General features: G+C 47.4%; 2 protein-coding genes across 2 annotated transcripts in view; one reads left to right on the top strand and one right to left on the bottom strand.

Moving 5' to 3' along the window:
- Positions 1 to 8,904, bottom strand: part of LOC116937931 (cadherin-2-like) — a 52,068-nt gene extending 43,164 nt beyond the window's left edge. Inside the window, exons 1-3 of the mRNA XM_076060289.1 lie at positions 8,737 to 8,904; positions 7,562 to 7,714; positions 3,283 to 3,427 (exon numbers count right to left, since the gene is read on the bottom strand). Of these exons, the coding sequence (XP_075916404.1) occupies positions 3,283 to 3,427; positions 7,562 to 7,630 (214 nt within the window). The 5' untranslated portion in view covers positions 7,631 to 7,714; positions 8,737 to 8,904. The remainder of the gene's footprint in view (positions 1 to 3,282; positions 3,428 to 7,561; positions 7,715 to 8,736) is intronic.
- A 10,332-nt stretch (positions 8,905 to 19,236) lies between these two features.
- LOC142911159 (hydroxylysine kinase-like) lies at positions 19,237 to 26,845 on the top strand. The gene is made up of 5 exons (XM_076060265.1): positions 19,237 to 19,561; positions 22,572 to 22,714; positions 23,203 to 23,383; positions 24,533 to 24,842; positions 25,511 to 26,845. Exons 1-5 carry the CDS (start codon positions 19,237 to 19,239, stop codon positions 25,683 to 25,685), a joined length of 1,134 nt encoding a protein of 377 aa, XP_075916380.1. The 3' UTR covers positions 25,686 to 26,845.
- Positions 26,846 to 27,355: the final 510 nt, after the last annotated feature.

Consider the following 27,355-nt stretch of genomic DNA (forward strand, 5'->3'; position numbering starts at 1 on the left):
TGGCTGACAGAGGAGGTGTTCAGGATGGTTGAGAAAAAGCGACAGGCCCACTGTCATCGGCTATAGAATCCCACGTCAGAGAATGAGGAAGCTTACCGCAGCCTTCGCTCGGAGGTTCGGAGAGCCGTGAGGCGCTGCAAGGATGGGTGGTGGTCGCGGGTTGCTGAGGAGATGGAGTCTGCCTCAGTGGCCCGTGATCACAAATCTCTATTTAACTCCATCAAAAAAGTAACCTGCAGCGCCACACCTATTACCATCATTAGGGGAAAAAACGGTGATCCAATCTCCGACCCCCAGGAACAGGTTTGCAGATTTGCTGAGCATTTCTGTGAGGTCCTGGGGGAGGGAAAATCCCTCAGCCAGAAAAACATCGTGGCACAAAGTAAGGATGACCCTGCTGAGGCTGCGGTGCCTCAAATATTGGAAGAAGTCACCCCCTGTGAGTGGCTGCCTGAGGTGCCATCTGTTGAGGAAGTACTGAGGGCGATCCGGAGTCTGAGACCAGGAAGGGCAACGGGCAGAGATGATCTCCCAAGCGAAATGCTGAGGGAGGGGAGCGTTTGTGCACAGACTGCCCTATATGACATCATAACAACAGTCTGGACCACTGGACGGGTTCCGCAGGATTGGAAGGATGCCCTGGTGGTCCCCCTTTTTAAGAAGGGGGACTTAAGAAGGGGGACTGCACAGACTGTAACAACTACAGGGGCATTTCACTCCTCAGTGTGCCGGGAAAGGTCCTGGCAAGGATTATTCAGCATCGCCTTGCCAGGCACGCTGAGGAGAGGCTTGCGGAGCCCAAATGCGGTTTCAGGAAAGGGCGGTCCTGCACAGATGCCATATTTTCTGTCCGTCTGCTACAGCAGAGGTGTAGGGAATTCCAAAAAGACCTACATCTCTGCTTTATTGACCTGGTCAAGGCCTATGATACCATCAGTAGGCCTGGGCTCTTGGTTGTTCTTCGTGCTTTTGGAGTACCTGACCCTCTGCTCACAATCATTAAGGACCTTCATGATGGTGAGCGGGCCCGGGTAAAACTACATGGCCGGGAGTCAGAGCCATTCCTTGTACACCTTGGGGTGCGACAGGGATGTCCTCTGGCTCCCACATTATTTAACATCTATTTTGACCACGTAGTTCGTGAAGCCTTCAATAGCTGTACCGGGGGAATCTCCATATGGTACAGATATAATGGGAGGCTGATCGATGCCCGGGTGCGGTCAAGGGATGGCTCCCTATTGCTCAACCACGTTATGTATGCTGATGATTTGGTAATAGCTGCTCATTCAGAGGAGGAGTTGGAGACGCTGCTGCTGAGACTGGAGCGTGCCACTAAGAGGTGGGGCCTTACCATCAGCCCCACCATAACTAAGCACCTGCCTGGGTATTTTGTACCATCGGACACTACACCCCCACAACTCCCAATCGGTGATGGGGCAGTTGTGGAGCGAGTGGAGAGTTTCCCATACCTGGGCAGTGTGCTTATGACCGGCTCCAGTTTAACAGCAGAGGTCTCACTCAATCAGTCGAGCGGCAATATCTTTTCATCGGTTGCGTAACGCTGTGTGGAAGCTACCTGGTCTGTTGCTCCGCACTAAGCTTCAGGTCTTCTCGGCCACGGTCATTCCCTCCCTTCTCTACGCTTGCGAAACGTGGACCCCCCTATTGAAACATCTTCGCCGGTTAGAAACATTTAGGATAGCCTGTCTACGATCCATCCCGGGTTAAACCAGGCTGGATTGTGTGAGGAGCTCACAAATCCTTGAAAGATCTGGGCAAGGTCCCATCGGTGAGCTCCTCCGGCGGGCACGATGGCTGGGTCATGTAGCCCGCATGCCCAGCCACCGCATGCCGAAACAGCTTTTGTTTGGCCGGATTGAGGGGGTTAAGCGGACGCGGCATGGGCTAGAGAAGAGATGGAGTGATGTGGTACAGGAGGACGTGGAGCTGAGTGGACTTGCCGATGACTGGTACCAGCGGTGTCAAGATAGGCCTCTGTGGAGGAGGCTCGTGAAGGATGCTATTGGGCAGTTGGAGGTAGTTGCCCTCCAACAACAACGGAGGGCGGAGGAGCGACACTCACAACAACGAGCAGAGCGCCGGGTGGCTAAAGCACAGCAGGTTGGCACAGTAGGGGGCACAGGTGGTGCATCAGCCAGTCATCTCAGTCAGTCGACCTGTGACATCTAGGTCTGCCCCGTGACCTCCTGCCAGCGGGCGTTCGACACTTCACATGGCCTCAGGGTGCACATAGCCTGGCACAAGCGTCGTGGTGACGTCACCGCCACTTAGTGGCGAATGGCGGTTGTTGTGTGAGTGTGTCTGTGTGTGTGTACCTGTGAGTGTGTGAGTGAGTGTATGAGTGTATGAGTGAGTGTGTGTGAGTGTATGAGTGAGTGAGTATATGAGTGAGTGAGTGCATGAGTGAGTGTGTGAGTGAGTGAGTGTATGAGTGAGTGTATGAGTGAGTGTATGAGTGAGTGTATGAGTGAGTGTATGAGTTAGTGAGTGTATGAGTGAGTGTATGAGTGAGTGTGTGAGTGTATGAGTGAGTGTATGAGTGAGTGTATGAGCAAGTGTGTGAGTGAGTGAGTGTGTGAGTGAGTGTATGAGTGAGTGAGTGTATGAGTGAGTGTATGAGTGAGTGTATGAGTAAGTGAGTGTATGAGTGAGTGAGTGTGTGAGTGAGTGTATGAGTGAGTGTGTGAGTGAGTGTATGAGTTAGTGAGTGTATGAGTGAGTGTATGAGTGAGTGTATGAGTTAGTGAGTGTATGTGTGAGTGAGTGCATGAGTGAGTGTGTGAGTGAGTGGTTGCCATGGCGACATCATCGTCATCATCCTCGCCATCGTCGTCGTCATCATCATCGTCATCATCATCGTCGCCATCGTCATAATCATCATCATCGTCATCATCATCGTCGTCGTCATCGTTATCATCGTCATCATCGTCATCATCATCGTCATCATCATCATCATCGTCGCCATCGTCATCATCATCGTCGTCATCATCATCGTTATCATCGTCATCGTCATCATCGTCATCGTCATCATCATCATCATCGTCATCATCGTCATCATCGTCATCGTCATGATCGTCGTCATCATCGTCATCATCGTCATCACCATCATCGTCATCATCATCATCATCGTCATCATCGTCATCGTCATGATCGTCGTCATCATCGTCATCATCGTCATCATCATCAACATCATCGTCATCATCATCATCATCATCGTCATCATCATCATCATCGTCATCATCGTCATCATCGTCAGCGCACCTCGCGGGGATCCTTCGACGACGCTGCTGTGAAAGACTTCCTTGGCGAACGTGGGACGGTTGTCGTTGACGTCAATGACATCAACGACGAGGTCCACTGGCTTCTCCAGATGACGCCCACTCGTGTCCACAGCGTAGCACTTGAGCTGCAGTCACAACACTGTGGTGTAGTAGTGTATAGTGTAGTAGTGTATAGTGTAGTAGTGTATAGTGTAGTAGTGTATAGTGTAGTAGTGTATAGTGTAGTAGTGTATAGTGTAGTAGTGTATAGTGTAGTAGTGTATAGTGTAGTAGTGTATAGTGTAGTAGTGTATAGTGTAGTGTATAGTGTTGTAGTGTATAGTGTAGTATAGTGTAGTAGTGTATAGTATAGTAGTGTATAGTGTAGTAGTGTATAGTGTAGTAGTGTATAGTAGTGTAGTGTATAGTGTAGTGTATATAGTGTAGTGTATATAGTGTAGTGTATATAGTGTAGTGTATAGTGTAGTAGTGTATAGTGTAGTAGTGTATAGTGTAGTAGTGTATAGTGTAGTAGTGTATAGTGTAGTAGTGTATAGTGTAGTAGTGTATAGTGTAGTAGTGTATAGTGTAGTAGTGTATAGTGTAGTAGTGTATAGTGTAGTAGTGTATAGTGTAGTAGTGTATAGTGTAGTAGTGTATAGTGTAGTAGTGTATAGTGTAGTAGTGTATAGTGTAGTAGTGTATAGTGTAGTGGTGTATAGTGTAGTAGTGTATAGTGTAGTGTATAGTGTAGTAGTGTATAGTGTAGTAGTGTATAGTGTAGTGTATAGTGTAGTGTATAGTGTAGTAGTGTATAGTGTAGTGTATAGTGTAGTGTATAGTGTAGTGCATAGTCTAGTAGTGTATAGTGTAGTAGTGTATAGTGTAGTAGTGTATAGTGTAGTGTAGTAGTGTATAGTGTAGTAGTGTAGTGTATAGTGTAGTGTAGTGTATAGTGTAGTAGTGTATAGTGTAGTGTATAGTGTAGTAGTGTATAGTGTAGTGTATAGTGTAGTGTAGTAGTGTATAGTGTAGTAGTGTATAGTGTAGTGTATAGTGTAGTGTATAGTGTAGTAGTGTATAGTGTAGTAGTGTATAGTGTAGTGTATAGTGTAGTAGTGTATAGTGTAGTGTATAGTGTAGTGTATAGTGTAGTGTAGTATAGTGTAGTGTATAGTGTAGTGTATAGTGTAGTGTATAGTGTAGTGTATAGTGTAGTGTAGTGTATAGTGTAGTAGTGTATAGTGTAGTGTATAGTGTAGTGTATAGTGTAGTGTATGGTGTAGTGTATAGTGTAGTGTATAGTGTAGTGTAGTAGTGTAGTGTATGGTGTAGTGTATAGTGTAGCATAGTAGTGTAGTGTATAGTGTAATGTATAGTAGTGTAGTGTATAGTGTAGTGTATGGTGTAGTGTATAGTGTAGTGTATAGTGTAGTGTAGTAGTGTAGTGTATAGTGTAGTAGTGTATAGTGTAGTGTATAGTGTAGTAGTGTATAGTGTAGTGTATAGTGTAGTAGTGTATAGTGTAGTAGTGTATAGTGTAGTGTATAGTGTAGTGTAGTGTATAGTGTAGTAGTGTATAGTGTAGTGTATAGTGTAGTGTATAGTGTAGTGTATAGTGTAGTGTAGTGTATAGTGTAGTAGTGTATAGTGTAGTGTATAGTGTAGTGTATAGTGTAGTGTATGGTGTAGTGTATAGTGTAGTGTATAGTGTAGTGTAGTAGTGTAGTGTATGGTGTAGTGTATAGTGTAGCATAGTAGTGTAGTGTATAGTGTAATGTATAGTAGTGTAGTGTATAGTGTAGTGTATGGTGTAGTGTATAGTGTAGTGTATAGTGTAGTGTAGTAGTGTAGTGTATAGTGTAGTAGTGTATAGTGTAGTGTATAGTGTAGTAGTGTATAGTGTAGTGTATAGTGTAGTAGTGTATAGTGTAGTAGTGTATAGTGTAGTGTATAGTGTAGTGTAGTGTATAGTGTAGTAGTGTATAGTGTAGTGTATAGTGTAGTGTATAGTGTAGTGTAGTATAGTGTAGTGTATAGTGTAGTGTATAGTGTAGTGTATAGTGTAGTGTATAGTGTAGTGTAGTGTATAGTGTAGTAGTGTATAGTGTAGTGTATAGTGTAGTGTATAGTGTAGTGTATGGTGTAGTGTATAGTGTAGTGTATAGTGTAGTGTAGTAGTGTAGTGTATGGTGTAGTGTATAGTGTAGCATAGTAGTGTAGTGTATAGTGTAATGTATAGTGTAGTAGTGTATAGTGTAGTAGTGTATAGTGTAGTAGTGTATAGTGTAGTAGTGTATAGTGTAGTGGTGTATAGTGTAGTAGTGTATAGTGTAGTGTATAGTGTAGTAGTGTATAGTGTAGTAGTGTATAGTGTAGTGTATAGTGTAGTGTATAGTGTAGTAGTGTATAGTGTAGTGTATAGTGTAGTGTATAGTGTAGTGCATAGTCTAGTAGTGTATAGTGTAGTAGTGTATAGTGTAGTAGTGTATAGTGTAGTGTAGTAGTGTATAGTGTAGTAGTGTAGTGTATAGTGTAGTGTAGTGTATAGTGTAGTAGTGTATAGTGTAGTGTATAGTGTAGTAGTGTATAGTGTAGTGTATAGTGTAGTGTAGTAGTGTATAGTGTAGTAGTGTATAGTGTAGTGTATAGTGTAGTGTATAGTGTAGTAGTGTATAGTGTAGTAGTGTATAGTGTAGTGTATAGTGTAGTGTATAGTGTAGTAGTGTATAGTGTAGTGTATAGTGTAGTGTATAGTGTAGTGTAGTATAGTGTAGTGTATAGTGTAGTGTATAGTGTAGTGTATAGTGTAGTGTATAGTGTAGTGTAGTGTATAGTGTAGTAGTGTATAGTGTAGTGTATAGTGTAGTGTATAGTGTAGTGTATGGTGTAGTGTATAGTGTAGTGTATAGTGTAGTGTAGTAGTGTAGTGTATGGTGTAGTGTATAGTGTAGCATAGTAGTGTAGTGTATAGTGTAATGTATAGTAGTGTAGTGTATAGTGTAGTGTATGGTGTAGTGTATAGTGTAGTGTATAGTGTAGTGTAGTAGTGTAGTGTATAGTGTAGTAGTGTATAGTGTAGTGTATAGTGTAGTAGTGTATAGTGTAGTGTATAGTGTAGTAGTGTATAGTGTAGTAGTGTATAGTGTAGTGTATAGTGTAGTGTAGTGTATAGTGTAGTAGTGTATAGTGTAGTGTATAGTGTAGTGTATAGTGTAGTGTATAGTGTAGTGTATAGTGTAGTAGTGTATAGTGTAGTGTATAGTGTAGTGTATAGTGTAGTGTATGGTGTAGTGTATAGTGTAGTGTATAGTGTAGTGTAGTAGTGTAGTGTATGGTGTAGTGTATAGTGTAGCATAGTAGTGTAGTGTATAGTGTAATGTATAGTAGTGTAGTGTATAGTGTAGTGTATGGTGTAGTGTATAGTGTAGTGTATAGTGTAGTGTAGTAGTGTAGTGTATAGTGTAGTAGTGTATAGTGTAGTGTATAGTGTAGTAGTGTATAGTGTAGTGTATAGTGTAGTAGTGTATAGTGTAGTAGTGTATAGTGTAGTGTATAGTGTAGTGTAGTGTATAGTGTAGTAGTGTATAGTGTAGTGTATAGTGTAGTGTATAGTGTAGTGTAGTATAGTGTAGTGTATAGTGTAGTGTATAGTGTAGTGTATAGTGTAGTGTATAGTGTAGTGTAGTGTATAGTGTAGTAGTGTATAGTGTAGTGTATAGTGTAGTGTATAGTGTAGTGTATGGTGTAGTGTATAGTGTAGTGTATAGTGTAGTGTAGTAGTGTAGTGTATGGTGTAGTGTATAGTGTAGCATAGTAGTGTAGTGTATAGTGTAATGTATAGTAGTGTAGTGTATAGTGTAGTGTATGGTGTAGTGTATAGTGTAGTGTATAGTGTAGTGTATAGTGTAGTGTAGTATAGTGTAGTGTATAGTGTAGTGTATAGTGTAGTGTATAGTGTAGTGTATAGTGTAGTGTAGTGTATAGTGTAGTAGTGTATAGTGTAGTGTATAGTGTAGTGTATAGTGTAGTGTATGGTGTAGTGTATAGTGTAGTGTATAGTGTAGTGTAGTAGTGTAGTGTATGGTGTAGTGTATAGTGTAGCATAGTAGTGTAGTGTATAGTGTAATGTATAGTAGTGTAGTGTATAGTGTAGTGTATGGTGTAGTGTATAGTGTAGTGTATAGTGTAGTGTAGTAGTGTAGTGTATGGTGTAGTAGTGTAGTGTATAGTATATGGTGTAGCAGTGCATAGTGTAGTGTAGCGTGAGTGGTCCGTACCCGATACTGAGCGATCACCTCCCGGTCCAGGCTCCTGGTGACTGAGACTCTCCCCGTCACGGTGTCCATGACGAACAACCCCACGGGATGCTGGTCGGCGCCGTCCCCCAGCAAGGCATAGCGGATGTCCACCCCGGCGGTGTCGGACTTCACCTGTTGGGGTGCCGTGACGAACGTGGGGGCGGCGATGATGCTGTGACGGCTGCTCCTACGCTGGACTTCTTCCAGCGCTCTCACGCTCACCTCACCCTCGACTCTCGACAATGCCCCACAGACCTCCCACGGCGGCGTGCGGATGTCTCGGCTGTCCGCGTCTCGTCGATTCGTTGACCTTTCCCTGGACTCTGCGCCACCGCCAGAAGCGTTTCTGTCACCCCCCACCGTGCCCCCTACTGAGCGTGGCAGAAAAGAGCTTCCCGGCTCTACGGATTCCTCCCCCTCCTCCTCCTCTACCTCCTCCTCCTCGTCTCTCTGGTCCAGCTCCACCACCTCCACCTTCTCCACGCGTCCTAACCTTAGGCTAGGGTTAGTTTAGGGCTAGTTAAGGGCTAGTTAAGGGCTAGTTCAGGGTTAGTTTAGGGTTAGTTTATGGTTAGGTTAGGGTTAGTTGAGGGTTAGTTTAGGGTTAAGTTAGGGTTAGGTTAGTTAATGGTTAGGTTAGGGTTAGTTTAGGGTTAGTTTAGGGTTAGTTAAGGGTTAGGTTAGGGTTAGTATAGAGTTAGTTCATGGTTAGTTTAGGGTTAGTTTAGGGTTAGGTTAGGGTTAGTATAGAGTTAGTTCATGGTTAGGTTAGGGTTAGTTTAGGGTTAGTTGAGGGCTAGTTTAGAGTTAGTTAATGGTTAGGTTAGGGCTAGTTGAGGGTTATGTTAGGGGTAGGTTAGGGTTAGGTTAGGGTTAGTTTAGGGTTAGTTTAAGAGTTAGTTCATGGTTAGGTTAGGGTTAGTTGAGGGTTAGTTTAGGGTTAAGTTAGGGTTAGGTTAGAGTTAGTTAATGGTTAGGTTAGGGTTAGTTGAGGGTCATGTTAGGGTTAGTTTAGGGTTAGTTGAGGGCTAGTTTAGAGTTAGTTAATGGTTAGGTTAGGGCTAGTTGAGGGTTATGTTAGGGGTAGGTTAGGGCTAGGATGAGGTTATACGACAATAAGAATGAGAACGCGCCACGTCCATCACCCAGCGCACCTGCACCAGCAGCTTGGGGAAGGGCCCGCGGTCATTCTCGGGCACGGACACCTTGGGGATGAGCCAGGCCCGTCTCCAGCGACGACGACTCGCACCTTGGCCTGGCTGCTGGAACCTCACCACCACCTCCTCCACCTCCTTCTCCACCTCCTTCTCCACCTCCACCACCTCCACCTCCTTCTCCACCTCCTTCACCTCCTCCTCGTCTCTCTCTTCCTCCACCTCCTTCTCCACCTCCTTCTCCACCTCCTCCTCATTTCTCTCCTCCAGCTCCACCACCTCCACCTCCTTCTCCACCTCCTTCACCTCCTCCTCATCCCTCTCTTCCTCCACCTCCTCCTCCACCTCCTTCTCCACCTCCTTCTCCACCTCCTCCTCGTCTCTCTCCTCCTCCACCTCCTCCACCTCCTCCTCCACCTCCTTCTCCACCTCCTCCTCCTCATTTCTCTCCTCCAGCTCCACCACCTCCACCTCCTTCACCTCCTCCTCGTCTCTCTCCTCCTCCACCTCCTCCTCCACCTCCTCCTCGTCTCTCTCCTCCTCCACCTCCTCCACCTCCTTCTCCACCTCCTCGTCTCTCTCCTCCTCCTCCTCCTCCTCCACCTCCTCTACCTCCTCCTCCACCTCCTTCTCAACCTCCTCCTCCACCTCCTCCACCTCCTTCTCCACCTCCTCCTCGTCTCTCTCCTCCAGCTGCACCACCTCCACCACCTCCACCACCTCCACGCGTCTCTCCCCGCGCTCTCCCTGTGCGGGGTGCGGTGAAGACGACACCAAACGTCATCGTGAGCGAGGCCACTTCATTCCTTTTGTCGGCTGGTGGAGGGATTCTTAACGACACGGAATTTGGCCAGATAGTGACGCGTGTGTGTACGTGTGTGTGTATGTGTGTAAGTGTGTGTACGTGTGTGTGTCTCTGTGTGTACGTGTGTGTGTATGCGTGTAAGTGTGTGTGTACGTGTGTGCCGGACGGGCAACGCTGTCGTGGGCAGTGCCGTGGGGGGAGGGCGAATTCCGATTGGCTTTTTGTCCCATGTAACCACCACAGCAGCTAATTGGGGGCTCTGGATGGGTGCGAAGGGCTGGTAACCCCTCCACCTTCAATTAATTACCACTAAACCACGTTTAAAATATCTAATTAATAAGCTTGTACACGAGGCCTCGGGGGGATAAGCATCTATGACGTCTCCTGGCGAAAACTCCATTTGGCAGAGCCAGGAGACTGAATCCTTACCCTCGGGGCTCCTCAAGAAACAACAAAAAACCACTGTGTGGCCACGTGGAATGTTCGAACGCTCACTGCGGAGGAGAGGCTGCCACTCCTCTGTCGGGAGCTGGACCGGTAGCGCCTGGATCTCTGTGGTATTCAGGAGGTCCGATGGACCGGCTCTGGCTCCTGCCACCATGAGAGGTGGACAGTCCTCTCCTCGGGGCAGCAGACTGCCAAACAACAGGGTGTGGCTCTTCTTCTGAATAAAAGAATGAATGAGGCGTGGGAGCGTGGCGGTGAGGTGTGGGAAGCTGTAAGCCCCAGGCTACTCTGGGCTCGCCTTCCCATCAACCAGAGGCGAAGAATGGTGGTAGTGGTTACTTATGCCCCCACTGAAAACGAACATCCATGGAGGGATGCAGGCAAGGCCGATGAGTCAGCTGCCTTCTATGACCTCCTGTCACAGGCGCTAGCTAAAGTGACTCCTCGGGATAGTCATCTTGGTCATGATGCGGGCACCTGGTCTGGAGTAATTAGAAGGCATGGACCAGATCAGCTCAATAACAACGGCAGGAGGCTGCTAGATTTTTGTGTAGCCCATGGGCTTGTAATTATCAAATGTGTTTCCATCATCGGCGCATCCACACTACATCATGGATGCATGCCAGGTCTAAGCAAGAACATCTGCTGGACTACAGTGACGGAACAGCGGATGCGGGCCCATGTCCTTGACACCAGTACCTACCATGGAGCTGATCTGCCCACTGACCATCGACTTGTCATCTGTAAGATGCACCTGCCATTCTTCCACTCCGGCGGTGGGTGTACACCCAGGAACCCATTCAAACCCACAGTGGCCTGGTCTCAGCTAGCTGATGAAAGTTGCAAGCGAGAATTTCATCATCGCTTGCGGCTGGGGTTGGCATCGTCCCTGACTCCTCCTGATGTCGAGGGGAAATGGACGAGGTTTAGGACTGTGGCTCATGCAGCTGCAATGGCCGCTTTGGGTACACAGTCCAGACCTTCCCAGAGACCCTGGCTGACAGAGGAGGTGTTCAAGCTGGCTGAGAAAAAGTGACAGGCCCCCTCTCATCGGCTACAGCATCCCATGTCGGATAATGAGGAGGCTTACCGCAGCCTTCGCTCGGACGTTCGGAGAGCCGTGAGGCGCTGCAAGGATGGGTGGTGGTCGCGGGTTGCTGAGGAGATGGAGTCTGCCTCAGCGGCCCGCGATCACAAATCGCTCTTTAATTACATCATAAAAGTAACCTGCAGCCCCACACCTATTACCATTTTAGGGGAAAGAACGGTGATCCAATCTCCGACCCCCAGCAACAGGTTTTCAGATTTGTTGAGCATTTCTGTGAGGTCCTGGGGGAGGGGAAATCCCTCACCCAGGAAAACAACATGGGACAAAGTGGTGATGACCCTACCGAGGCTGCGTTGCCTCAAATATTGGAGGAAGAAGTCACCCCCTGTGAGTGGCTGGCTGAGGTGCCATCTGTTGAGGAAGTACTGAAGGCGATCCAGAGTCTGAGACCAGGAAAGGCACCGGGCAGAGATGATCTCCTAAGCGAAATGCTGAGGGAGGGTGGCGTTTGTGCACAGACTGCCCTATATGACATCATAACAACAGTCTGGACCACTGGACGGGTTCCGCAGGATTGGAAGGATGCCCTGGTGGTCCCCCTCTTTAAGAAGGGGGACCGCACAGACTGTAACAACTACAGGGGCACCTCACTCCTCAGTGTGCCGGGAAAGGTCCTGGCAAGGATTATTCAGCATCGCCTTGCCAGGCACGCTGAGGAGAAGCTTGCGGAGCCCCAACGCGGTTTCAGGAAAGGGCGGTCCTGCACAGATGCCATATTTTCTGTCCGTCTGCTACAGCAGAGATGTAGGGAATTCCAACAGGACCTACATTTCTGCTTTATTGACCTGGTCAAGACCTATGATACCATCAGTAGGCCTGGGCTCTGGGTTGTTCTTCGTACTTTTGGAGTCCCTGACCCTCTGATCAAGATCATTAAGGACCTTCATGATGGTGAGCGGGCCCGGGTAAAACTACGTGGCAGGGAGTCAGAGCCATTCCCTGTACACCTTGGGGTGCGACAGGGACAAGTGCTGTTAAGTGCTGTTAGCGAGTAGCAGCACCTATGAAGGCTACCGTCACTGTGGCACACGAGGGGGCGGGTGGCCAGCACCAGGCCCGGCCGCCTTTGTCTCCCCCAGTGCTAACGATGTTCACCGCTCTACTACACCGCCACACCGGCTACTTATTTGCGGCTGAGTCGGACTGGGGGAGGCCCAGGACCGGTTCAGATAACGGCCGTCACTGGGTGTGGGTTGAGCCGCGAGCGGGAGATAAACTCCCCAAACACCACCAACACCGAGAGAGAGGGGGGGCACAGGGGGGTGAATGAGAGGGGACCCCAGGAGGTGAATGAGAGGGGGACACAGGGGGGTGAATGAGAGGGGACCCCAGGGGGGTGAATGAGAGGGGACTCCAGGGGGTGAATGAGAGGGGACCCCAGGGGGTGAATGAGAGGGGACCCCAGGGGGTGAATGAGAGGGGACCCCAGGGGGTGAATGAGAGGGGACCCCAGGGGGGTGAATGAGAGGGGACCCCAGGGGGTGAATGAGAAGGGACCCCAGGGGGTGAATGAGAGGGGACCCCAGGGGGTGAATGAGAGGGGGTGGGGACCCCAGGGGGTGAATGAGAGGGGACCCTGGGGGGTGAATGAGAGGGGGCCCCAGAGGGGTGAATGCGAGGGGGCCCCAGAGGGGTGAATGAGAGGGGGGGGGACCCCCGTTACCTGAGACTGTTGCTCTGTGATCACCGCCACCGCCGCCACCGCCAGCAGCAGCAGCAGCATCACGCGGCGCTCCATCAGCCTCACCCACGGGGTTATCTCTTCAGGGCCACACTCACTGATGCTGCTGCTCATGGCGACATTAAGCGGGAAGTGACATCATCAGGTGACATTTAAAGGGAAGTGACATCATCAGGTGATATTAACAGGGAAGTGACATCATCAGGCGACATTAAGAGGGAAGTGACATCATCAGGCGATATTAACAGGGAAGTGCCATCATCAGGCGACATTAAGAGGAAAGTGACATCATCAGGCGACATTAAGAGGGAAGTGACATCATCAGGCGACATTAAGAGGGAAGTGACATCATCAGGCGACATTAAGAGGGAAGTGACATCATCAGGCGACATTAAGAGGGAAGTGACATCATCAGGCTATATTAACATGTACGTGACTACGAGATTACGAGTTAAATGTTCTTGCTGTGGTTTTCACACCTGACGGTGATTGCTTGTGTTGCGGTCGAAACGTCGTAAGAATTTTATTGTTTTATATATTTTTATTATTTTATTGTTTCCCTTCTACGTGGTGACTTTACCGAAAGAACAAAGAATATGAATCGCTGCAGTCACGAAAGATTTAAATAATTAAATAAAAGCCACAAGAGATTGTGCCGCGTGCAAAAGAGCGTCGCGTAACCGATCACTCAGGAGTGGGACCTGCGCCTTTAGTGGCACCCCGACGTGAAACGAGCACACGGCACCAACTGTCCCCACTTCCTGAAACGGAACGGGGTTTTACAATCGATGCACGTACAACTAGTCTCAATGATTGTTGCGCAACAGGAGTGCTTCAGGAGAGCATCAGCGAGGTTTTACTGTTCCTCCTCCACTGGAGGGGCGCAGGCTACAGCACAGCGGTTTACCACCAGGCACTCCGTAGTTTGGGTTGTGTGGACACAACATCGCAGGGCTGTGAGACTTCTTGAAGGAGGAGATGTGGCACATCAGCCTGTTGATGTTTTGATTTAAAGCTTTCGTTACTGCAGTAATTCATATTCTTAGCTCTTTCGGTAAAGTCACGTTGAAGGGAAACAATAAAATAATCAAATATATATTGTGTTTTATATATATTTTATTGTTTTATTGTTTCCCTTCAACGTGACTTTACCGAAAGAGCTAAGAATATGAATTACTGCAGTCACGAAAGCTTTAAATCAAGAGTCCATCTATGTTCTGAAAAGAGGAGGGGGGAGACGAAAAATTAATTTATGCTGTCTGAAAGCCACCGTAAGCGTGAACAATCAATTAAGACCTGAAATGGTTTATCAAATCCTTCCAATGATTGCTAAGCCAGAGTCCATTTTCTCGGTTGAAATTGTCTCTGTGTTTGTATATGTGGATAGCCTCATGAACAAATCTCTCATGGTAGCCAGATGGATTGCAAAGAACCTCTGTCTTGGAGAAGTCAATGTCATGTGAGCCTACTGAATTATAACAGTGATCTGCCATGGCCGAGGTGTTGGTCCTACCGTGTTTAAGGTCTGCTTTGTGTTCACGAATGCGGTCCGAGACATGGCGTTTGGTTTCTCCAATGTAACTACTACCACAGAGGCAACTTAGTTTGTAGACACCAGGGTACTGTATGTCGTGATAGCGAACTAATGCGTATAATGCTCCCACATTTATAATGAACTTAGGTGGGTGACTACTATTGATTCCCATGTCACAGGGCTATACCTAATACATGAAAACTTGAAATGAAACTTGAAATAACAGACTGTTGAGGCAATTGCTGTTGGCGAGTAACAGCGTCTATGAAGGCTGGCACAGCACACGAGCAGTGGGTGGCCAACAGCAGGCCCGGCCACCAGAGACCCACAGAGACCCACAGGGACACATAGAGACTGACAGAGACACACAGAGACCCACAGAGACTCAGAGAGACCGACAGAGACACACAGAGACCCAGAGACACCCACAGAGACACACTGAGATACACAGAGACCAACAGACACAGAGACTCATAGAGACCCACAGGGACACACAGAGACCCGTAGAGACCCATAGAGACTCATAGAGACCCATATAGACCCAGAGTGACTGAGACTCGTAGACACCCATAGAGGCTCAGGGACTCACAGAGACCCATAGAGACACCATCACCACCACCATCACAACCATGATCATCACCACCATCACAACCACCACCATGATCACACTGCACCAGGTACTCATTTAAAGCCATGCCGACCCATGGAAAGCGGTTAAAATATTCGGCACCATTATTGGTCGAGAGTGGGGAGGAATTGAACTCTGTTCACTGGGTTCGCAACACAGCGTTGCAAGCCACCACACTGCCGCTCCCCATTAGGACGACGCACACGGCATTGACAACCTTGATGCTTCCGGTTGCTTGCGATGAAGTGACCGGTTGGCTCAGCCTGTCAAGAGCACCGAGCTGTACCGCTGAGACCATGGGTTTGAAATTCAGGCAACTTGCTTGTGATTTTAAACCAGGTTTCTCAAGCGTATTGCATTTAGCTAAATTCCAGCTGAGAATGAAAATATCAGTTTCACTCTCGTACGTGAAACATTTTTCTCGGTGGCAGGGCGTGTGGGGAGGTGCTGCTCATGACTGTTTGGGGGGGGGGGTGGTGGTGACACGTGGCCCCCCAATGATCCGATCAAAATCCCTCATTTCGATCGGATCAATGGGGTTTACAGTGAGGGAAAAAAAAGTATTTGATCCCCTGCTGATTTTGTACGTTTGCCCACTGACAAAGAAATATAATTATAAGAAATATAATTTTAATGGTAGGTTCATTTGAACAGTGAGAGATAGAATAACAACAACAAAATCCAGAAAAATGCATGTCAAAAATGCTATAAATTGATTTGCATTTTAATGAGGGAAATAAGTATTTGACCCCCTCTCAATCAGAAAGATTTCTGGCTCCCAGGTGTCTTTTATACAGGTAACGAGCTGAGATTAGGAGCACACTCTTAAAGGGAGTGCTCCTAATCTCAGCTCGTTACCTGTATAAAAGACACCTGTCCACAGAAGCAATCAATCAATCAATCAGATCCCAAACTCTCCACCAGTCAACGCCCTACCTGGTTGATTGACGTTGAGAGACCACGCCCACACACGTGATCGTCTAACGTGGTCGATTCCCACGTCTACACAGTAGGAATCGATTAATGAAGGTTCATTTTAGACCACTGTTGATTCCCATGTTATCCCAATGCAAATCGATTTTATTAGCCTAAGCCACAAATAAATCGGTTCCCATGTTATCCCAATTGAAATCGACTCATACATCCGTAACTCTATTATAATCGATTCCTAATGTTATCCCATTAGGAATCGGCGCGAGTATAGTTAATCGAAATTTAAATCGATTTTCTCTGCAGGTGACTTGGCGCAGCAGCCACGGTAAGCCGAGCCGATCGATACATCATCGGGTGCCAGGTTGTGGTGGACGTGGGGAGCGGTGGTGCAGTGGTTAGCGCACTGTGTGTGTGGGGAGCGGTGGTGCAGTGGTTAGCGCACTGTGTGTGTGTGGGGAGCGGTGGTGCAGTGGTTAGCGCACTGTGTGAGTGTGTGTTGAGTTTATGTGTGCGTTGGGGTGGTAGCTGTGAACACAGTGGGTACTGTGTGGTTAGTAGTGACAAGTACATTATTATACAGCAGTGCCTTAAACTTGTTATTAGATTCAAGTATAACGTTGCAATGACTATTGTTTGCTAAACATAACTTAACATTTTTAATGACTGAGTTGAGTTTATGCGTGCGTTGGGGTGGTAGCTGTGAACACAGTGGGGACTGTCTGTGTACTCAGTAGTGAGTAGTACATTATTATACAGCAGTGCATCTCATACACACACACGCATCTCATACACACATGCATCTCATACACACACACACGCATCTCATACACACACACACATCTCATACACACACACATCTCATACACACACATCTCATACACACACACACATCTCATACACACACACACATCTCATACACACACATCTCATACACACACACATCTCATACACACATCTCATACACACACACATCTCATACATACACACACACACATCTCATACACACACATCTCATACACACACACACATCTCATACACACACACATCTCATACACACACGTATCTCATACACACACACACATCTCATACACACACACATCTCATACACACACACACATCTCATACACACACACGCATCTCATACACACAAAGACAAAGACCCCCGTATAGCCTTAACAGACTCGGGGCAATGGCTGGGAGCCAACACCTATAAAGGCCGGCCCAACACACGATGGGGTGGGTGGCCAAACACCACGCCCGGCCGCATTTGTCTCCCAAGTGGCGATGTTCACACCCTGCACCAAGTACTCATTTAAGGCTGAGTTGACTTCAAAGACGGAAACAGGAATACTTCTTCACAATTATGGCAAATCGCCTGATGAAGCTGGTTGTAATAATCAGTGAAACGTCATACTCTAATGGTAAATGTTCTGGGTTTACTATCCAATACACCAGTGTGCTGAAGCAGTAACTAATTGGCACGTTTTGTTTACGTGAAATATGCTCTGACTTTAACATAGCTATTTCTGTGACCAGTTACAAGCTAATCACTCAGCTATTTCAATGCTAAATTCTATGCTAATTCCTTTGTCAAGGGGTACCTCTGCGGATATGTATACTTTAACTTAGCTATTTCAATGAGCCATTTCAATGCTAAATTATATGCTAATTCCTTTGTCAAGGCGCTTTGTGTTTTTCTTCTCACACAGCTTAAAGGTCGTGATCTAAGCGTGGCTTCTCTCACTCCAGCGCTGTCCTCCAGACAGTCTCGTCCCTTCACCTGATGAAGGCCGCTTGTGTTGTGGCCGAAACGTCGTGATTTTTTGTTATTTTATTTTCACCTACGTGACTTTACCCAATAGAACCAAAGAGTATTTATTATACTTTTTGCATTGTTTACAGTCTGGAAGCTACCCACATGGCAAATTTCAAGTTTGTTGCATGTCGGGAAGTATGCTAAACATTTCGAACAGACACACATAGTCACAAATTTCGCTTTTATATATACAGACGAAGGGGTGGGTGACAGCACCACGCCCGGCCGCCTTTGTGTCCTCAGTGGCGATGTTCACACACCACAGCAATTACTCGTTTGAGGCTAAGTCGATCTAGGGGAGGCCCAGGAGCGGTTGAAATAATCGTCACCGGTGGTGGCCGTGAGCGGGAATTGAACTCGGGTTGCCGGGTTCGTAGCGCAGTGCGCTAACCACTACACTACAATGCGTTAAGCTTCCACATGCGTGGGTCACGTGACAGATTTGACGTCACAGCTCACTTGCCGTGCAAAAAATGCATTATTGAGCTTCCCCCCTCCTCCCCCCGGAAAAAAACACAAAAGTGTATTTTAATAGTTTTTGCGTGGTGTACAGTCTGGAAAGTACCCACATGGCAAATTTCAAGTTTATTGCATGTCGGGAAGTACGCTAATCATTTTGAACAGACACACATAATCACAACTTTGCCTTTTACATATGTATGGAGATAATTTCGGCCAGGGCTGCCCTGTGTCAGCGACTCTGAAAAATCTGCTGACACCCGGCACACCACGTCCAGTGTGTACCTTTCGCTATCGCCGTGGCTACCGGGGCTGTGCTGCCCACTCCACTCCGCACCAGCGACCCGGAAAATATTCAGTGACAGATTAAGCCCTGATTATTATTCACACAATTACACATCCAGTGGAATTTGAACACGTGATTTCGTGCTTACGGGACAAGGTGTTTACTCGGTGGGCCATAGCTGCAGCTCCCCAATGCTGCATAAACCCACGGTTCTTGTTATAATTCCAGTTACAGTAATGCTACTTTATCAGGCACTGGCTGTATTTCCACTGAAATACACAAGGATAATTCTCTGTTATTACGAATCTTATATCTGATATGTTTAAGTGGTGCTTTTCTGTTCGGTGAAATGTGTTGCTATTAAATGTGATGCGAGCAAAGAGACTTGTTTATTGATCGCTGATCGATCGATTGACTTCATGGCCGAGCGGTAGCGCGTTGCAGATGTTTGTGGTACGAGCCCCACGACCACCCCGGTTAATACTGTGGGTGTATGAACTGTAAATATTGCGCACTGTGTGCTTCACAGTCGGATGCTAAAGATCTCGGAGATGTAATTTAAATAAGTAGTATGCCACGTGTGTCTGCACAACTCTGTAAATGCGAAAACTACTGTGGGCTGTCCGTGAAGCGTAGCGCCTCCAGGGTGTAGCCTCGTGTGTATGCTGAGCTTGTTTTGCACCATACGTAGCCAACCGTGCTCATCGGAGGCGCCTTGCGCTGCACGAATGGAGCGGACGCCAACGTGCACTTGCAAAACCCCAAAAGCTTTTTGATTGCCCTCGTTTTGTCCGTTGAAGACGATGCAAGCCGCGCCGCAGGACGATGGCCGCGAGCACGAGAAGCCGTGCCTCAGCGAGTCCCGCGCGGCGAAGCTGGTGGAGCGCCTCTACGGGGTGAGCGTGACGGGGATGAGCCCGCTGGCGAGCTACGTCGACCAGAACTACCGCGTGCTGGCGCGCGACGGTCGCCAGTTCGTGCTCAAGGTCACCAACACGCGGGACAGCCAGCGGCCGCAGCTGCTCGAGGTGCAGATGGCCATGATGAGGTTCCTGCGGGAGAGGGGCTTCCCCATGCAGGAGGTGGTGGACAACGTCAGCGGGAAGATCATGTCGCTCGAGAGCATCGGTGAGCTGCGCCTGCGTGGGTCCCGGGAGCAGAGACATTGGAGAAGAGATGTACATAATACTAAATCTTGTTCTACTTGATGTGCGTCTCCATCTCTCTTTGTCTCCCCCTACATGCTAAGGCCTCGGCACAGAGACCCTATCTCTCTGTGCTCCGTACGTTGTGTCTCTCTTTGTGTCTCTGTGTGAACTCCCTTCTACTTAGGTGTCTGTATATCTATCTGCGGTTCTGTGTTTCCTCTCTCTTAAATTTAGCTCTTCTATGCCTGATGATGATTGCTTGCGTTGCAATCGAAACGTCGTATGCTATTATGTAATTTTATTATTATTTCTTATTTCTACGTGACTTTACCGAAAAAACCAAAGAGTAATTCCTGCAGTCACGAAAGCGACAAATCAAGTTTAATAGATGTACAGTGCAGTACAATTGATTTTGCTGCAACTGAACTCTGGCCCCCACAACGTAGCACCACGCAGCAGCCTGTGATGCCTGTTTAATGCACGATTGTCACCCATAGAAGCCCTAATCCAGGCTCAACCTGCTTAGCTTTCAGATCTTATGATAGGGCACATTCTAGGTGATTTAGTAATAGGCTGATAGTAATCATACGAACACAGCATTGGTTTATACTTGCAAAGACAACGATCAATATCCGAGCATGAGGCGGTGGTATAATACTGGGTCGCACTCCACTGACGATAAGTGATGTAAAAGGATCATACTTTTTAGTTTTTGTGAGGTTGGTGGATGTAACGCACTGCTTGTTGGTACTGGCCCAAGGTCCACATTGTGATATTTTGTAAATTCTTCATATATATAAAAAAAAAACAATGTTTGGTGTGTGGGATGAAACTGGAATGACTGCTCACAGCAAAGCCACACGGACGAGACGATAACATCTGTGGTGAGAGATCAGAAGCACACTTGCTGTTTTCTCATCTACTGACCTGCAGGTTGGTAGATATAATGTTTGTACAGTTCACCGATGCCGCCATTCGCCAACTGCACAGTGTGTTCCACCTCCCCACACCTCCGATGAGCACGGTTGGCTACGTACGTATGGTGCGAAAGAATTTCAACATACTTACGAAACCTAAATCGTAATTTTTGTTTCTGCTTATCTTCCCACGAGACCCTGAGACGTTTTAATGGCACAGAGAAGCAAACGTCAAACTCTTTGCATCGAGTTCCGGATTGGCTGACAAGGGGAACACGTCAAACCAAAACCATGTATTACATGAACAAGCATAGACGGGAGAGAGATGTCACAAGCAATATAATGTAGAGATATGAGAGAGATTTATTCATGATAAAGGTTTTTGGGTGAGATCGCGTTATTAATAAATTTGTCGTAACCCTCCACCACCCGACACAGCCAAACAGTAAAAAATGTGTCACGTTGACAACAGACAAAATAGTTCACTACTTCAGCCCACCGGTGTGATGAGTGAATACACAACATTTACAATATTTGAGTACGACGTTTCGCTGGTAATTACATCCAGCATCATCGGGCAATTCGCCAGAATGGTGAAGCCCTCACTTGCTCCCGGTCTTAAATAGAGCAGCAGGGTGATGTCATAATTTAACTCATTCATAGAGAGATTTAATCAGAAATATATTTATATGGAAGAGATAGGAGAAAGATCTATCCGCAAGAGGAGAGATTTAGAGAAATGCAAACATGTCGATACAGAGCTTATCTCTCCCCCACACCCACTCCGACCTCCTGCATCGCATCACTTCTATTAATATTATTATTGTAATCATCATCGTTACACTTGTTTTCACAGCAGAGCCTCACTGAGTATCGGGAGGGTCTTGTCAAACTTTTCAGTTGGGGGTAGGGCGCGGGGGCGACGGTTGTCGTGTGTAATTTCAAGTGAGTATTGCTGACTGAGACATGTACTTAATTAGTTCTTGTAAGGCGTGGCGGGATAGTTGTCCTGTAGACCAGAATGAATTAATTTTGGTGGTTCGGGCTTGGCCCACGGGCTGTAGTTGGGACAACACTGGGCTGCTAAACATTTGTAAAGCAAAGTGCTTCATAGCTCATCGGATTCCTCCAGTAAAAGTACATATTCTGATTATAATGCCTGGGCTAGCAGCGCTCCTTTAAACCCAGGCTCGGGGTTCATCGCGTGAGCTGACATCGCCACCCAACGCCGTGTTTGGAATGCGAAGAACACGGAATGCCGCTGACCCTTATATTTACGTGATGGAACGAGCGATAAAAGTCGCCTCCTGATGCAGATGGGGCCCCCATTCACCCTGCTCCTAAGTAATTTGCTCAAGCTGAACCCAGGGAATTCAGCTAGACTCGTGGTGCTGACGTATCCATTCTGGCCCGAACCTGGGCGAATTGCCCCCGGTTCCGGCCAGCGTGCGCTAAGGCGTGAGGGTTGCGTGCCACGTTGCAACTTTGGCGGATGCCTTACGCATGGGTGTGGCGAGGTATTATTCCTCTCAAATGCTTTATTTAGCTACAGCGGTTTAGACAACAAGGCCATATAGGAATGCGAATTTCGGAATGCGTTCGTGTTATTAATTTCTGCGTTAATAGTACGGTGAAAGAAAGTCATGAGGAAAAAATCACTCCAATTTACTATTTTTGGGGGGGGGGAACAGAAATACTCGATTCAAGTTGCTTGAGAGATTGGCGTTTTAAAGACTACACGAATTTTATGTGCGTTATATATCGGACTTAGCACGTTCATTATTGTTATTAACCATTTAATACTGAGCAGCAAATTGTCGCTTAATTTCCTAAAAAAAGAATAGTAGCCTTGGCTATCAGTTGAGCAATTCATAAGAGACCCTGTGTAGTATAGCACGTGGGTAATGGACACAGGGCGCAAAGTGGTGAGTTGACACTTTGGCCAGACCTTGGAGGTTCCGATATCAGCTTCCGAACAGCTTTTTATGTTCCAGCAAAAGGAAGCGACGGTGAGATTTCACTAACCGTGGTGACCTCTTGACCTCGGTGGCGACTCCTGCTGTGAATTCTCAGACTGCGGCGAAGGAGAGAAGGAGTTCAACGTTCGGCTGCTCACGTACCTGCCCGGCGTGCCGCTGTCCAGGGTGCTGGCGGATGGCAGCCTGTACTACCAGGTGGGCAAGCTGGCAGCGAGCATCCACCAAGCCCTGCAGCAGGTACGAGCGCACGAGCGCCTCTTGACAGGTGACGTGAGACTGCAGGGATTCATATTCTTGTTGCTTTCGGTAAAGTCACCACCACGTAGAAGGGAAACAATAAAATAATAAAAAAATATAAAACAATGAAATTCTCACGACGTTTCGACTGCAACACAAGCAATCGTCATGAGGTGTGAAAACCACAACAAGGAAATTTGAAAAAAAAAAATTCTTGTTGTGGTTTTCACACCTGATGATGAAAAAATGTAGTTGTTTTTTCATTCATTCTTTTATTTTATAGTTTTACCTACGTGACTTTACCGAAAAAAAACAAAGAGAAAATAATAAGTCAAGGAGAACATATTTTTTGAAACGAAGACTATCCTTTGCTAGCTTGACGTTTTGCTGCCTTTAACTTACATATGTACTCAACTGGCCAATGCGATGTTAATCTCGTATTGCATTTTTTGTCATCTTACCGCCTTCATTTTTAAACATCTGCATAGTTTGAGCACCCGTTCCTGCACTCCCTGCAACGAGACGATTTCATCTGGAACCTGTCAAACACCCACCTGCTCGAGTCCTACCTCTTCACTCTGGACGGCGACCCCAACCAGGGTTTGGTCAGGGAGGTCATCGCCAAGTTCCGCGAGGAGATCCAACCCAACCTGCACAAGTTTACCAGATGTACGCTCGCCTCGCAGCTTCACCCGGGACGTAGCTCCATGCCTCAGGGGGCGAGGGGCGCTTCAGGCCACCGACGAGGCCTTGAAGCCACGACGGGTGCCACGTATGTGTGTACGTTGAACTTCTTTCGCACCGTATGTAGCCAACCGTGCTAATCGGAGGTGCGGGGGAAGGACAACAAACTAAACACAAAAAATCAGTTCAAAAATAAATTAGTGTTCAATCTAGGTTTAAAAGTGCATAGCTCCAGTGCCTTCCTAATATCGGAAAGAAGAGCTTTTCAGACGGCCGCAGAAGTGCATCTGAAAGCGCGCGATGCGGTGACCGTCTTTCTTTGTTCGATGGTTAGCCAAAAGCCGCTGCGAGGATCACCCGAATTCGCGTGATGGTTTATGCTGCTTGACGAGATCAGCAAGGTATTGTGTTTCATTTGTGGCAAGCATTTTCTTTGCAATGTGCTTCACGTGATTACTTTTACCCAGCATACACAGATGCATTACAAGGCATGCATGTAATGGGGGACACTCGCACAGACACTGATCACAGGTGAAATCAAATGACAGGGTTATTACATTCAGACGCTACTGTATATAAATCATAATTGTAATTTCTACCAAATCATTTTTCAATGGATGCTAAATTGTGTTCAACAGTTTTTGTTACACATATACTCATAATAATAATAATGTACAGCCCTTTGTCAATGCACTATCTGGACGAAGGCATTCCCAGGCTGTGTAGGGTCATGGGGGTTGTTTTGCCTCCTTCACCATGCTGGTCGGTGAGGAGGTAGGTAGGATCCCAGGACTGGTTCAGATATCAGTGATGTTCTCCATGGCCGGGAATCAAGGGCTCGTGATGCGGTGTGCATACCACTACACACCGCTCCATATCTCGCCCCTGTACAGGGTTGTACGACGCTGGTGGGTTATTGTAATTCTGTGCCTTTGAAGGCAGGAGAAGTCGGTGATTCACTGAGACTCTGCGGGGGCCGTTCTTAGACTCGCACACGCGGCTTGCGCAACACCAATCGTGCGGCCGGAATAAAAACGGCATGGGCACGAACGATGACGACGGCGACGAGGGGAGGACGGTCAACAATAAAAGACAACGGACGAAATCAAATTCGACGTTTCCCCCTCGCCGCAGGCATAATCCACGGTGACTTCAATGACGACAACATCCTGGTGCAGGAGGTGGCCGCGGGAAGCGAGCAGCAGCAGCAGCAGGGGCCCAAGTCGGCGGAGGGAGCGCCGCGGCACCACGTCTCCGGCATTGTGGACCTCAACTCGATGATGTTCGGCTACCACGTGTACGACCTGGCCATGGCCATCATGTACATGATGGTGGAGAGCGGAGAGGCGATGGAGGCCGGGGGTCACGTCCTGGCCGGCTACGAGAGCGTGCAGGCCCTCGTCGAGGACGAGAGGAGGGCCGTTTACTTCCTGGTGGCGTGCAGGTGAGAGCGGAGGTGGGGAGGGGGGCCGGGGCAGGTCGGGTCGGGTCTGCCCGGATCGCCGTTGGCCGCATCGGGAAACGTTGGCTTCAAAAACCTGTGGCGGTTACGTAACGAGAATTAATCCAGGTCTGGCGAGAATCCGATAAACTCGATGATTGTGCGGCAAAAAAAGTGCTTTATTATTTATTTAAAGCTCTTCATCAGACCAATGATGAAGGTCTTGCCAATGCCATGTCGATCGTCGCGGTGGTTGACCATACTTTACCATGCTGGTTAATGTGTATTGGTGAACGGGGGGGATCAGTAACAGTTAAGACATAATAATGCTGATTACCATGATGTTGCTAACAGCACTTCTACGGATGCTGCTGATGACGGTGATGATGATTATAGAAAAGACACTCATAGCGATGTTGTTTACGATCATGTTGCTGATCACACTGCTGCTGCTGCTGCTGGAGACGAGGAAGATGAAGACGGCGACTTTCCTTCTGCTGGCACTTCTGCTGCTGACCACGAGACTTGATCCAACTATGGCTGCGATTCCTGGACGCTAAAATCCCAGCCGATCAACAAGTCGGCAGCAAAAACCCTCTTGAATAACAAACGATATTAACCGTCATGACAGCAACGGCGACAACAACAACATGGTCTACTTTTCCCCGCAGGTTCTGCCAGTCGCTGGTCATGGCCCGCTACACGATCCTGCGATACCCGCAGAACGCCGACTACCTGCTGATAACGGCGCGCACCGGCTGGGTGAAGCTACGCGAGCTCTGGACCAGGGGCCTGGAGGACATGCAGAAGCTGTGGTCCGATGTTGCGGCACGGTACAGAAACTAGAACCGCGGTGGAGATCGAGCGGACGGCGAGGAGAGAGAAGGGGGAGTTTGGGGTGGGAGGGGGCCCACCGTGAGACACGTCCTCCCACTCGCCCCACCGGTACCTCCCGAGGCTTCGCAAGGAACCGGTTTCAACTTGAACGTGGCGCCGTTGGTTTTGGACACGTGCGATCTTTGAATACGGAATCTGAAAAATGTGAATTGCTCATGCCAGGCACTTAATGCATAGGGGAGGTTTTTCGTGGCTTCAGGTTAGGAACGTATTGTTGCTGCATCCAGCGCTGTTGACAAAACAGCGTTCATATGCGCATCCGTGGGTGATAATAATAATACTGTCAGAATATTTTTTTCCCGTTCATTTACTCAGGAAATCCTGACTTGTTTCTGAGATTTTGTATTCATGAAGTTCCAGCGTTCAGATGTTCGACCAATTATTTTGTAGCTTGTTTGGCTCGTGAGAGGAAACCGGAGTAACTCGGAGATTACCTGTACATACGAAAGGTGGTGGGGGGGGGTAACACTCGACAACTGCATAGATGTTTTATATTTTTATTATTTTATTGTTTCCCTGCTACGTGACTTTACCGAAAGAACCAAGAATATAAAAAGCGTCACCGTACACCGACATCTGTTGGCCAACTTGCAGCGCAAGGCCTAAAACGTCTGCTTTTCCCAGACAGTCTTCAAATTAAGCACTAAACCCAGGCTCTTCCCCGGCTGAGCTTCAAAGATCTGACGAGATTTGGTGCATTCTGGGTTAATTTTGTTATTTTGTGAGTTGTGGTTGCATTCAAATATTTTTGTTAATCTAAACTACAGTTGACCTTAGAACCCTCAGACACGGGCGTGGGGAGTCCTGGCCTCGTGAAAGATCAGTCGACTTTCTTGTGTTGCCATGACCTTCCACTCGGCGGACTTTGGGAACGGTAGTGGGGTGGGGGTGGTGGGTGTTTGATGATTTTGCTGTAAAGGTTTCCTCTACAAAAGTGGGACACTCCTGGGTTTTGCCACCAAGTACTAAGTCATGTTTTGCAGAGGGGTCAAATACTTATTTCCCTCATTAAAATGCAAATCAATTTATAAAATTTTTGACATGCGTTTTTCTGGATTTTTGTTGTTATTCTGTCTCTCACTGTTCAAATAAACCTACCATGAAAATTATAGACTGATCATTTCTTTGTCAGTGGGCAAACGTACAAAATCAGCAGGGGATCAAATACTTTTTTCCCTCACTGTAAGTTCGATTACAGGGAATGACTATAACATGAATTGAAAGTGATATCTGGACCCCTTCAAACAAACCGCATTGACCAGTGTGGTGCAGTATGGTCAAGTAACCCATATAATATGGGGAAAGGCATCATCCAGCAGTGGATTGATCTGAGGCTGTGAAAATTGGCTAAGCCTCGAACGCAGATGCACCACGTATACACTGCCGCCTCCTGTCTTATGCCATTACCGACGAGAATGTTGCCCTCTCATACTAAATTAAAACTTTTTTTATTTTACCAGGGCCCACTGAGCTGTAAAGCTCTTTTTTTTAGAAGCGACCTGGCCACAAATGATAGCTCAACGAAGTGGCTTATTGTGTGAAAATTTCTAGCAGCCAAATACTCCAAACGCATGCTTCTGAATTGGGAGGGAAAAACCGGAGGACTCGGAGAAAAAGCC

The sequence above is a fragment of the Petromyzon marinus genome, unplaced genomic scaffold (assembly GCF_048934315.1).
Source record: "Petromyzon marinus isolate PM22_M1 ecotype Great Lakes invasive population unplaced genomic scaffold, UKy_Petmar_22M1.pri1.0 PM_G_Scaffold_17, whole genome shotgun sequence".
In the NCBI taxonomy this organism is placed as follows: Eukaryota; Metazoa; Chordata; class Hyperoartia; order Petromyzontiformes; family Petromyzontidae; genus Petromyzon; species Petromyzon marinus.